Source organism: Sinocyclocheilus rhinocerous, unplaced genomic scaffold (assembly GCF_001515625.1).
Source record: "Sinocyclocheilus rhinocerous isolate Xijiao unplaced genomic scaffold, SAMN03320098_v1.1 scaffold1476, whole genome shotgun sequence".
NCBI classification, from domain to species: Eukaryota; Metazoa; Chordata; class Actinopteri; order Cypriniformes; family Cyprinidae; genus Sinocyclocheilus; species Sinocyclocheilus rhinocerous.
Genome location: NW_015659224.1, coordinates 516,824 through 529,017, shown reverse-complemented (window position 1 = coordinate 529,017; position 12,194 = coordinate 516,824). Strand labels below are relative to the sequence as shown.

The 12,194-nt window shown below is 35.1% G+C and overlaps 2 protein-coding genes across 6 annotated transcripts in view; one reads left to right on the top strand and one right to left on the bottom strand.

Moving 5' to 3' along the window:
• LOC107723360 (carnitine O-acetyltransferase-like) overlaps window positions 1-1,481 on the bottom strand; it is an 8,707-nt gene extending 7,226 nt beyond the window's left edge. The window contains exons 1-3 of one of the 2 annotated variants that reach the window (XM_016531947.1): window positions 1,348-1,481; window positions 492-770; window positions 297-415 (exon numbers count right to left, since the gene is read on the bottom strand). In XM_016531947.1, the coding sequence (XP_016387433.1) occupies window positions 297-415; window positions 492-770; window positions 1,348-1,374 (425 nt within the window). In that variant the 5' untranslated portion in view covers window positions 1,375-1,481. Of the gene's footprint in view, window positions 1-296; window positions 416-491; window positions 771-1,190; window positions 1,234-1,347 lie in introns of those variants that run through there. The other variant, XM_016531948.1, reaches the window with a different exon arrangement.
• Window positions 1,482-2,697: 1,216 nt separating this feature from the next.
• LOC107723355 (serine/threonine-protein phosphatase 2A activator-like) overlaps window positions 2,698-12,194 on the top strand; it is a 15,986-nt gene continuing 6,489 nt past the window's right edge. Inside the window, exons 1-8 of one of the 4 annotated variants that reach the window (XM_016531936.1) lie at window positions 2,698-2,859; window positions 7,514-7,627; window positions 9,078-9,164; window positions 9,314-9,439; window positions 9,739-9,856; window positions 10,877-10,976; window positions 11,133-11,257; window positions 11,713-11,813. In XM_016531936.1, coding sequence (XP_016387422.1) covers window positions 2,737-2,859; window positions 7,514-7,627; window positions 9,078-9,164; window positions 9,314-9,439; window positions 9,739-9,856; window positions 10,877-10,976; window positions 11,133-11,257; window positions 11,713-11,813 — 894 coding nt within the window. In that variant the 5' untranslated portion in view covers window positions 2,698-2,736. Of the gene's footprint in view, window positions 2,864-5,985; window positions 6,152-7,513; window positions 7,628-9,077; window positions 9,165-9,313; window positions 9,440-9,738; window positions 9,857-10,876; window positions 10,977-11,132; window positions 11,258-11,712; window positions 11,814-12,194 lie in introns of those variants that run through there. The other 3 variants (XM_016531934.1, XM_016531935.1, XM_016531933.1) reach the window with 3 other exon arrangements.

Here is a 12,194-nt window from a genome sequence, read left to right as displayed (position 1 = left end):
CTGAGGTGCCCTTGAGCAAGGCACCGAACCCCCAACTGCTCCCCGGGCGCCGCAGCATAAATGGCTGCCCACTGCGCCGGGTGTGTGTTCACAGTGTGTGTGTGTTCACTGCTGTGTGTGTGCACTTAGGATGGGATAAATGCAGATCACTAATTCCTAGTATGGGTCACCATACTTGGCCACATGTCACGTCACTGTCACTTTCACTTTTAGTTCTAAAGAACAATTACAGACCAACTAAATGACCTATGTTAAATTTCATTGACTATTCGTATATGAATCCACACTGGTCTGACCTCATTTGGCCTTGACGGTCACTGAACTCCATACTGGGGAGGACGACCCCAGGACTTGAATGGACGACAACAGGCATCCGGTAGTCTAGGTAGGCTGTTTGTAACCACCAGTCAGAGAGCTAGCAGTGGAAATGATAGAGAGAGAATGAGACCTAAGAAGAAGCCCTTTAAAAAAGGCACCTAATACGTTTTTACCCAGTTCTCCATCTTCTTGGCTCGTTGTTCCAGGCCCTTCTGTAGTCTCTCTCCTACACCGCCCGGCTTCTGAAACTCCTCCAGCAGCTGCCAGGTGTGATTCAGCTCCTCCGGGTCCACGATGGGCGTCAGGGCAGCCAGATAGCGTTCGCATGTTTGTTGCAGTGGTGGCACTGGAAGCTTAGGCAGACCCTCCTGGTGGGCCAAGTAGCGACCAGCGATCCGTGTCACTGACACTGGCTTTACCAGGCTGGAGGGTTTCACCATGCCAGCCTTGACCTAAAAATATCCCAGAAGATATAAAACCAGCTTTATTATATCATAGATCATAAAGATACATAGATAATATAGAACTTCTTAGTTCTCAATGACTGACATGTTAATAGTTGAATCACTTTTTTTTTAAATCAGTTTCTCCTTCGAAATAGATAATACGACACTTTGGCATTGGTCTAAGATATTATTATATTAGTATACAGTAGTGCAATTAGTCCTGATAATTTACACAAGTGCACATTAACAAGCTAATACAATCCAACATTTATAAATAACTGGAAATGTTACCTGTAATACTCACATATAAAACACATGCACAGTAAGCACATGACTGGCAGTAATGCAACATGTAACAAGATTCTTGCGCTGTCATTAAAAAACTAAAGACCATTTACACATTGACACGATGTGTTAGGTACCTGCCTTAAGTATTTAAGCAACTGTCAGTGAACATTGTTTCTATCATTGCCATGAACTGTATCGGTGCAACAACATGAATGTCAGGCAGCTACCCTTGTTTATGTCAAATAAAAAAAGTCGACCATGTTTAAAAACCCGGCCATATGTATTGGTTACTCACCATCGTCCTGGCAAGAATGCCCAACATTACTGAAGTTCACTAAAACGCCCCCAAATCACGTCCTGAGAGGAGAGACAGAAACGACCAGTGCGGTCAGAGTCCACTGAGAGCAAATCCCACGAGCGCCATCGCTGCTGCGCTGCTGCGCTTCACCGCTAGACGGCGCTCGAGTCACAAAAACACACGCCAAACTCAGCCCCTTTTGCGTCATCATTCTGCTTCTCAATGATAATCTGAAAGACATCTTGAAGAAAACCCAGAAAGATTTAATGGTCTTCTTCAAATCTTTAAAGCTCATGCGTCATAAAAAAAAGCCCTTAAACTATGTAATCTTTTGAAGGTATTTTTTGATGATTAAACCCCTTGCGTTGTAGTTTTTTTTTCTTCCTGTATTTATTTGTTTTTCTTTCTTTTCCTGTTATGTTTATTTTGTTTATCCATGTATTTTTTGTTATGCTGCTATTTGGACTTCTTTGAATTGTATTAAGATTTTTCTTACTGTTATTTGTTTGGTATTTATGTTCTTCAAGCAATAAAAAAATTAAAAAAATTTTTTTAAAACATCTTGAAGAAAACAAAAAACAAAAAAGCCTTCAATCTATTTATTAACTAAATTCCACATTTATAATCCAAATTAGACTCCAAGGTCCACAATTTAATATCCCAATACCTTTTCTCCTCCCAAATGAACATTGTACTAAGATTTCCATTAACTCTGCTTTTACTTTCCTGTAATTGTATGCGACAACACAACACTATAATATACTTAAATTGTACGCATAACGTATGTACTTACTAAACAATAATACGTCACAAATGACAAACATAATAATTTCTAAATAGATAAAAATCACTGATAATAATTAAGTTAAGAATACGTCCTTTGATTTCTAAAATTGAAATTGTGAAATAATAGACTACATTTACATATTACGCATGTTTACAAATCATACAATAGATGCAGTAACATTTTCTCACATTCACAAATGTATGTTCTCCTGCAAAATAAATAAATAAAACTTTTTTATTTTAGGAAGGAAATTAAGCATTATATTGATACTGTACGATTTTCTATGACACAAAAAGCAATTAAAACGGTGAAAGTTTGTAAACGCTTTAATATTTTTCTATACATTTGTATTTGTATACAGCCCCTCTAGTGCATAATTGTTTATATAATGTATAATGTTTATTGTTTATATTATATATAATATTTGTCAAATACATGTAATTTGTTCTTGTTAATAAAAAAGTTACATTTTCTCACGTCAAGTTACATTCGCTGATCAAGTTTTTTTTTTTTTTTACATTTTACGCGAAACTGCGGGTGAGAGTTGAAGGGAAGGCGGGACTATCATCCATGTATGATTAGAAACAGTTGGTGGCGGTATGTGCCTATGGTGCGGAATACGCCAAAAAATTCCAAAGAAGAAGAAGAAGAAGAAGAAGAAGAGAGTTGAAGGGTCGTGTTTTCATGTTCACACAGCAAACATGGCGGAGACTGAGCAGCCGTCAGGTAACTCACATCAATCAATCCTTCATTTATACACGTATAATTCAAAAGCGAAGATACCAGTGATATCTGCAGATTATATATATGCTGTTGTTCAACACCTGAAGGGGTGAAAGGGATGTGCATATGTGCAGGAAAAACGCTTAATTGTGGGCTCACCCACCGCGCCTCATGTAATGAATCGATGAGAGTCTGACAGCTCTGCGCCGTGGCGAATATATAGCTTATAACGCCTTTTCTGCGAACAAATGACCCAATATTAATATGTATTTGCAATATTAATGTACTTACAATGCTGTTTAAAATATATTTTAGTGAGGGTGATGGACATAGCGGTTGAACACATTTAGTTTTAAACTTTTAACTACACAGAGCCGTTGTTCACAGACGAGCTGCGCAAAACCACGTTCATATTCGCGCGATTTTTTGCGCAGCTCGTCTGTGAACAACGGCTCTGTGTAGTTAATGCTGCTCCATGTGAAAGCCCGCAGGTGATGGAGATTTACCGCTGATTACAGAATGGCTTTACTGACAAGATGCGCGTTAAATATCGCATGCGATTTATCGTGCAGCCCTAATCTGGTGTCTCATTTTTCAAAAGCTTCTGGTCTGCAATTGAATTTTAAAAAGTGTGAGCTGATGGCACTTCATAGTCATGCTGAATCTCAATTGTTCAATATTCCATTAAAAAATGAGATAAAATATTTAGGAATTGTTATTACTAAAGACCCTAAAATTAGAGAAAAAAGTAACTTGATTGATAATATGAAAAAAAGTCAAAATATTTTAAATATGTGGGTTCAAAGGGATATTTCTATATTTGGCAGAATTCTCATACAGAAGTCAGAAGCACTTTCCAGGTTGATTTACCCAGCATTTTCTTTGAGTATATCTGATAGGTGGATAAAAGACATTAATCAAATTCAGTATAAATTTATTTGGAAAAACAAGCACCATTATATAAGAAAATCAGATGTAGTGAAGCCGATCAGTGAGGGAGGGTTGAACGTAATTGATTTCGATGTTATGAATGGTACCCTTAAGTTGAGGTGGCTCCAAGACTTCCTTAGAAATACACATTCAGTTTGGTTTAGCTTTTCTTCTAAAATTTTTGATTCTCTTGGGGGCATTGATTTCCTTTTAAGGTGTGATTTTGAGCCATCAAAATTAAAGTGTAAATTATCATCTTTTCATAGTCAGGTATTATTATATTGGAAATTAATATACAAACACAACTTTTCGCCACATAGTTGTTCTTTGTGGAATAATAAGTGTATCCTTATTAAGAGGAAATCTGTGTTTTTTCAAGACTGGATGGACAAAGGTGTCTGGTCCATTGTACACATTATGGATGGGGATGGAAATTTTCTTGGTTATGATGTTTTTTGTGAAAAATACAATATTATTTGTACTAAGGAATTATATGTTTCTTTGTTGAAAGCTGTTCCTGCTGGTTTGGTTCAGCTGATTAAAGGTGCTTTGTGTTATTCACCTGTGATACCAAGATTAGGTAATCTAATCATCTCTGGTATTAATTTTACAGAGCAGAGCTGTAATAATAAGGTTTTAAGAACATTAGTAAATACACAGACTTTCCCTTCTAAGAGACTCCTGAGACTCCTTGTCTATGATTTTCCTGAAGATAAAGTGGTTCAAATTAGAACAAGATTTCTACTTCTACCACTTCTACCAAAGGTAAAAGAAGTTCAGTTTAAAATTATTAACGATATTTATCACTGTAATGAGTTCCTCAGACACAGGTTTAATTTGGATTGTAATGGATGCACCTTTTGTGAAGCAGAAATAGAGTCATTGGAACATTTGTTTTATTTATGCAAATTCTCAAAAAAATTATGACCTTTATGCTTGGTTAAGTTTGAAGTATGTAATACCTGACTTTGATTTTAAAACTGTAAAATATTTGTCCTTTTGTTGGAATTGTGATGTTGAATTTTTGGTTAATAATATTGTGATTTTGGCCAATTACTTCATTCATAAATGCAGATTCTTTAATAAATTCTTCAAGCAATAATAAAAAAAATACTTCCTTCTAAAAGCCTCGTAACATTAACATTTACAATGTCTTTCTTTAGCATTTGAAACATTTCCCTTCTTTCCTCCTCATATTTCCTACATTCCAATAACACATGTAACACTAAGTACGTTTACATGGACACGTTTAGCTTTTCCTGTTATGTTTATTTTGTTTATCCATGTATTTTTTGTTATGCTGCTATTTGGACTTTCTTTGAATTGTATTAAGATTTTTCTTACTGTTATTTGTTTGGTATTTATGTTCTTCAAGCAATAAAAAAATTAAAAAAATTTTTTTAAAACATCTTGAAGAAAACAAAAAACAAAAAAGCCTTCAATCTATTTATTAACTAAATTCCACATTTATAATCCAAATTAGACTCCAAGGTCCACAATTTAATATCCCAATACCTTTTCTCCTCCCAAATGAACATTGTACTAAGATTTCCATTAACTCTGCTTTTACTTTCCTGTAATTGTATGCGACAACACAACACTATAATATACTTAAATTGTACGCATAACGTATGTACTTACTAAATAATAATACGTCACAAATGACAAACATAATAATTTCTAAATAGATAAAAATCACTGATAATAATTAAGTTAAGAATACGTCCTTTGATTTCTAAAATTGAAATTGTGAAATAATAGACTACATTTACATATTACGCATGTTTACAAATCATACAATAGATGCAGTAACATTTTCTCACATTCACAAATGTATGTTCTCCTGCAAAATAAATAAATAAAACTTTTTTATTTTAGGAAGGAAATTAAGCATTATATTGATACTGTACGATTTTCTATGACACAAAAAGCAATTAAAACGGTGAAAGTTTGTAAACGCTTTAATATTTTTCTATACATTTGTATTTGTATACAGCCCCTCTAGTGCATAATTGTTTATATAATGTATAATGTTTATTGTTTATATTATATATAATATTTGTCAAATACATGTAATTTGTTCTTGTTAATAAAAAAGTTACATTTTCTCACGTCAAGTTACATTCGCTGATCAAGTTTTTTTTTTTTTTTACATTTTACGCGAAACTGCGGGTGAGAGTTGAAGGGAAGGCGGGACTATCATCCATGTATGATTAGAAACAGTTGGTGGCGGTATGTGCCTATGGTGCGGAATACGCCAAAAAATTCCAAAGAAGAAGAAGAAGAAGAAGAAGAAGAGAGTTGAAGGGTCGTGTTTTCATGTTCACACAGCAAACATGGCGGAGACTGAGCAGCCGTCAGGTAACTCACATCAATCAATCCTTCATTTATACACGTATAATTCAAAAGCGAAGATACCAGTGATATCTGCAGATTATATATATGCTGTTGTTCAACACCTGAAGGGGTGAAAGGGATGTGCATATGTGCAGGAAAAACGCTTAATTGTGGGCTCACCCACCGCGCCTCATGTAATGAATCGATGAGAGTCTGACAGCTCTGCGCCGTGGCGAATATATAGCTTATAACGCCTTTTCTGCGAACAAATGACCCAATATTAATATGTATTTGCAATATTAATGTACTTACAATGCTGTTTAAAATATATTTTAGTGAGGGTGATGGACATAGCGGTTGAACACATTTAGTTTTAAACTTAGTTGGGCAAGCCTACTCTTGAACATATGAAATTGTCAGTTCTAGTGTAGCATGTTGATATATTCTGATATTTTTATGTATAATGAGATGTTGGAAAGTTTTTGTTTAAAAAAAAAGAAAAGAACAATATTCAGATAATTTACCATTGACAGTGTATTCTGGAAACTAACTTTGCATATAAATGTAATGTGTTATTTTTGTTAAGAGAAGTAGGAAAATTGTGTCTTTAGGACAGTGTTATAGGTTAATATTTCCTGATCAGAACCAAATGAAGTCTTTCAGGTTTGGGTACACCCTCAGACTACCTTTTATATTATCGTTGGATTATTTATAATTTTTATAAATTGTTATAATATGAATTATTATAACATAGAAATATATGTATGAAAACAAATTAAAATTAAAGTCTGTTGGTATGCCAAAAAAAAAAAGTCAAACAACAGAATGTTGTGTTTAGACATTGTTACATTTTTGTGATATTTTTTTATAACTTTTTAAACTTTATTTGTACCCCAGCTCTTAATAAACACAAACTGAAGTGTTGTGTTCATTGCCACACAAAGTCATGAAGTGCTCTTACCAACCCACAAGAAATACAAATTCTGCCACTGTGTAATTAACATTAATAGTTAATACGTTAGGTGAGATGTGTGAGACTACTATTACTTCTTCAATCCTTTCTGTCAGATTACCATATAAATGCTGGGAATTATAACCTTTTGTATTATTATAACCTAATGTTTTGATGATAATTGGTATTGGTATTTTTTGTGGTCTGGATAAATTATTATTTTCGGACCTGACATGTCCTTTGAAAGTATTTAAAAATAAATTATAACCAGTATATTAAGTTACAAGAAAAAAAAAAATATATATATATAGAATTGCAGAAACCACTTTTAACAAGTTGCTATCATTTCTTATTAGTGTCATTATTAGTACTATTAATATAATTTTAATTTGACACTAAATTTGGATTTGTCCATCATATTTTTTGTCTTTTGCATAGGCTCCTCCTATGAGGATGACAAGCCTCCCAATCCTGTCAGTTTCAGCTTCATGGTGCCAAAGAAGGAGATCAGCATGGTGCCTGATATGGGCAAATGGAAAAGATCACAGGTATGTGGTTAAACCCATTTAAGAGCAGTTTATCTGCTACTTTGAGAGATGAAAAAAATAGCTCATTATCAGTCTCTTTTCTCAGTATCTCTGGAGTTTAAAGATAATAATAGCAGGGCTCTAGACTGCGACCATTATTTGAAAATGTGCGAGTTAAAATTTGACGTGGTCGCATTTGTGCGAGTGCATGGTCTGTGCTGCTTCAAACAAAGCATCTGCTCCATACAGTGTGCTGCAGAGCTGCGGCACATTGTAGCAGGAATCAGTTTCACTGATCACGTGAAGAGAGGTGCTTTTCAGTACGAGCGCTTCAGGTGTGCGCTGCGCATGTCAAAAATTATGCAAATATTGAGGAAATGATGGCAGACGGAGGATTTGGTTTTCACACTAAAGTGATGTAAAAGACCGCTTCTTAAACCAGAGAAGGTGAACATGTTGGTATTCTTGTGGGGTTTTTTTATTTGATTCCTCAGTGTTTGCTAAACGTTCTGTAATGTATTAGTCGGTATATAATACAGCATGTGGTGTATGCCATGCCTCATCTTATTCGTTTTTGTTAATAAACGTTATGTAAGCTAGTTTGTCATTATAGCCTACTGTTTTTTTTTGTTGTTGTGCTTTTTAATTAAGAATAACAATGAATCAATCTTTTGTTTTAGTCGTGACACCAAGATCGCGAATTCGTGAAGTGAAAGTGAAAGCATCCAAAGTCCGGCTTATTACACAGCAAAAGAGGAATTCCCGTTCACAAAATTTAAATCACAAATAATACTGATGTAAAAGAACGGGGTTGAATGTTGAACACTTTCGTTACCATATAACTATAAACTATGATAAAAGTTCATCAGCATGCATTGATTAATCCCATGTTGTAGCAAAAAAAAAAAAACCAGGAAAAAAAATTGCGACCAAATTATATGCTCGTGCGACCAACTGAGAAAGTTAGTCGCAAAAGAGCGACCAGTGGGAAGAATGAGTCTAGAGCCTTGAATAGGAATCTCTATTGTTTGACACACTTTTTGTTGTGTGGCTAGTTGCAGCAGCAGCACCATTACATTTTAAAGAGACAGTCCTAAAAAATAAAAGTTATGAGAACCTCTGCATATATTACTCCTGTTAAAGGTGCACTCAGTGTTTTTCCTCATTAGAAATGTGTAAATACAGAAATGAACATTTCTGGCCTGTAAAGAGCTGTTTTATTCTAGATTGAGGGCAGCCTTGTTGAAATCACACAACCAAATGACTTAAAATTTCAGTAAAACAAATCACAACTTTTTTTTTTTGCAAAGGCATAATTAATAATAATAATTAATTAAATAATTCGATCAATAATAATAATTTTATTGGTAATTTTTTAAAATAAATATATATTACTTGCTAACATCTCCCTTAAAAGTCATTAAACCTTCTTTTGCTTGCATTTGAGCATGTTTCTGTTTTGTGTAAGTAGGCATATGCAGACTACATGGGATTCATTCTGACCCTGAATGAGGGTGTGAAGAGAAAGAAACTTACATGTGAATACCAGGTGTCTGAGGTGGGTCACTGTCCTGCTTTTCTCTATACTGCTGTATGTTGGTGTGTATGTAACAGATGAAGCAATTGGTACATATGATTTGATCACAATAATGCATGTTCATGGATCAGCTCATAAAAATATGCTTGCATGCTTTTCTTTACTATTAGACAGTGGAGAAGTTGCTTGCTATGTTGGCAACATTAGATCGTTGGATCGATGAGACGCCACCAATCGACCAGCCTTCTCGCTTCGGCAATAAAGCTTACCGCACATGGTATGCTAAACTAGACCAGGTGAGTGCCTGTATATGTATATGACCATTGTTTACCTTTATGCTGGTTTAATTTGCTTTGGCATCAATTCTTGGCCAAGTATTGCTACTAACTTTAAGCATACAGTGCCTTCAGAAAATATTCACCATCCATTTGATTATTTCTTCTTCTGTTGTGTTTCTTCAAATTAAAACTGATTTTGTTTTAGTGCAGTATTTGAATGAGATGATTGGTTAAGGTGAATATTTTTTGATAGCAATGTGTCATTTCTGTGCTGTTCGTATGAGGTGAAATGCTGTAACAGTGTTTTGTGTGTGCAGGAAGCAGAGGCTCTGGTCACAGCCATTCTGCCATCAGAGCGTCATGATGCTGCTCCAGAGATAGCGGTCTACCTGAAAGAGGCTGTGGGCAACTCCACCAGGATTGACTATGGCACAGGTCTGTGTGGGGAAAGACAAATATAAGTGTTCATTGTATTTCTTATATGTTTGTGCATGTGTGTTTTTCCATAGTTGTCTTTGAAGAGAAATGATAACTTTTCACACTTTTATCTATCACTCATTAATAAATTCAACTGTCACATCAGAGAGAATAATAAAGACAAAACATGAACTAGTCTTTTAGATTTTTACTTTCAAAACATCAGCTATATGGACTCTTTTTACAGACTGTGATTGCATTTTCACAGTTAAGTAAAAAAATTGTGTATTTATAACACTATACTTTTAACTATACTATTTAACACAGTTGCATGAGTGTTTCTAATACAGCGGCTGAGGGAGTGATGGCAAATTTGACATCTCTCTTCTGACCAATGTAATCGATCTCTCAATATTTTTTCCTCTTTTGTAAAGTCATAGAGGCACTGTCATGAATTTTATTTAAAAATTATATTAGCTGTAGTTTCTGTTTACCACTGTAGAAGTTTACCAAACTATGACATTCAGAGAACTCTGGAAATGTGAAAAGGGTCCATTATATACAAATATCAATGTATTTAATGTTGTTCTTCTGGATAATCACTAGAGGGTGCTGTTGAAACACAAAACATTTGGACGCTTTTGAGAGTTTAACACGATTCAGATACAGATTTTAGGATTACTAATTACTAATTACAAAATAAAATTGCTAAACAGTTCTTGTTTCATATAAAGTCTGACATGATTCACACTGATAACACTGAAAGCATTCGTGAGAGTCAATTATTTGTTAATTAAATTACACCGCTCATGCTGTATATTTTGTTTTTGAGTGTAGCCAGCAATGAAGATGCAAATAGAAATAGAATTGCCTTGCCATTATTTTGTGGTACAGTGCCATTTTATCTCATCACATCCAATTCAGACTATAAGCTCACCAATCAGGTAAAATGCTGTGGTGCTGTAGAACCGCTTCAGCCATGTAGGGAAGCGCTGGTTGCATTATTTAGCATAAGAAATAACATGTTTCTGTGTGCAGGTCATGAGGCGGCATTTGCTGCGTTCCTCTGCTGTCTTTGTAAGGTGGGAGCTCTGCGCATGGAGGACCAGCTGGCCATCATATTTAAAGTTTTTGACAAGTTAGTGCATCTTATTGCTTGACTTCTTATTTTGAATACTTTAAATCTGTACCTTCCAGCAAGTCTGCACTTTACTGCACACTAATGCATGGTCGTTGATGGTCTAAAACTGTGAAGAACTCATTTGCATTAAGCATTATGATCCTATTGCCGTAGGTATCTGCAAGTGATGCACAAACTGCAGAAGACGTATAGGATGGAGCCGGCAGGGAGTCAGGGTGTGTGGGGTCTTGACGACTTTCAATTCCTTCCCTTCATATGGGGGAGCTCACAGCTTATAGGTAACGACTCATTCTTTGTTGCCCATTTTATTGATAATGTGTCCTGGCCTGGATATGCCTCCTTTTTTAGTCTTTAACAACAGCAAGCTCAACTTTTTGTTAGATCTAGACTGTGTTATTTTCATATTATTTAGATACTATTATAATATTTAGTTTACGTTTTAGTAATTCTATGTGCTTTTGTTGTTTTTATGATTTTTGTTTGTATTTCTATTTAGCTTTAATATTTGTGTCAATTTTAGTAATTTTATTACATAGACTTCAGTTTCTGTAAATGTCCAATTTCATTTAAGTTTCTATCTAATATTTACATTTAATTTCAGTTTTATTACAGTTTTTAAAAGTTTTAGTATACGTTAACGGCTAAATTCATTGTTGTTTGCAGTGACTAACATGGAGACACCTAGTGGTCACACTGTGTAACTGAAGTGTGTTTGTTCATGTGTTGTGTGTAGACCACCCAACCCTGGAGCCCAGACACTTTGTGGAGGAGAAGGTTGTAAACGAGTACCACCAAGACTACATGTTTCTGGAGTGCATTAAATTCATCAATGAGGTGTGTGTCATCTCATGGCGTCTGCTCGTGGAAAGACCATTTTTCCTTTCATTTTCATTTTGTTGGGAGGATGAAATTTAGATCACACGCAAACAAAAACTCAGCAGTTCCATTCATGTAAATACTTACAATATATAGTTTAAAACTCTCTTTCTCTCATGGAGGTTGTGTTTGGACTCCACTCACATGAGTCATTTCCTTCCTTCCCTGCACGTTGTTGTGAATCACTCCTAAGGCCCCTAGGGCCCACCCCCTCCTTTCTCTTTCCTCTGTCTCTCTCTCTTTCTCTCCTCCCTTTCCTTCTCTCCATTCCTCTTTGTGGGGCTAGTAGGTCTCTGGAAAGTCTGGCTTGACAAGAGCAGTGTTTGTGTGTGTGTGTGT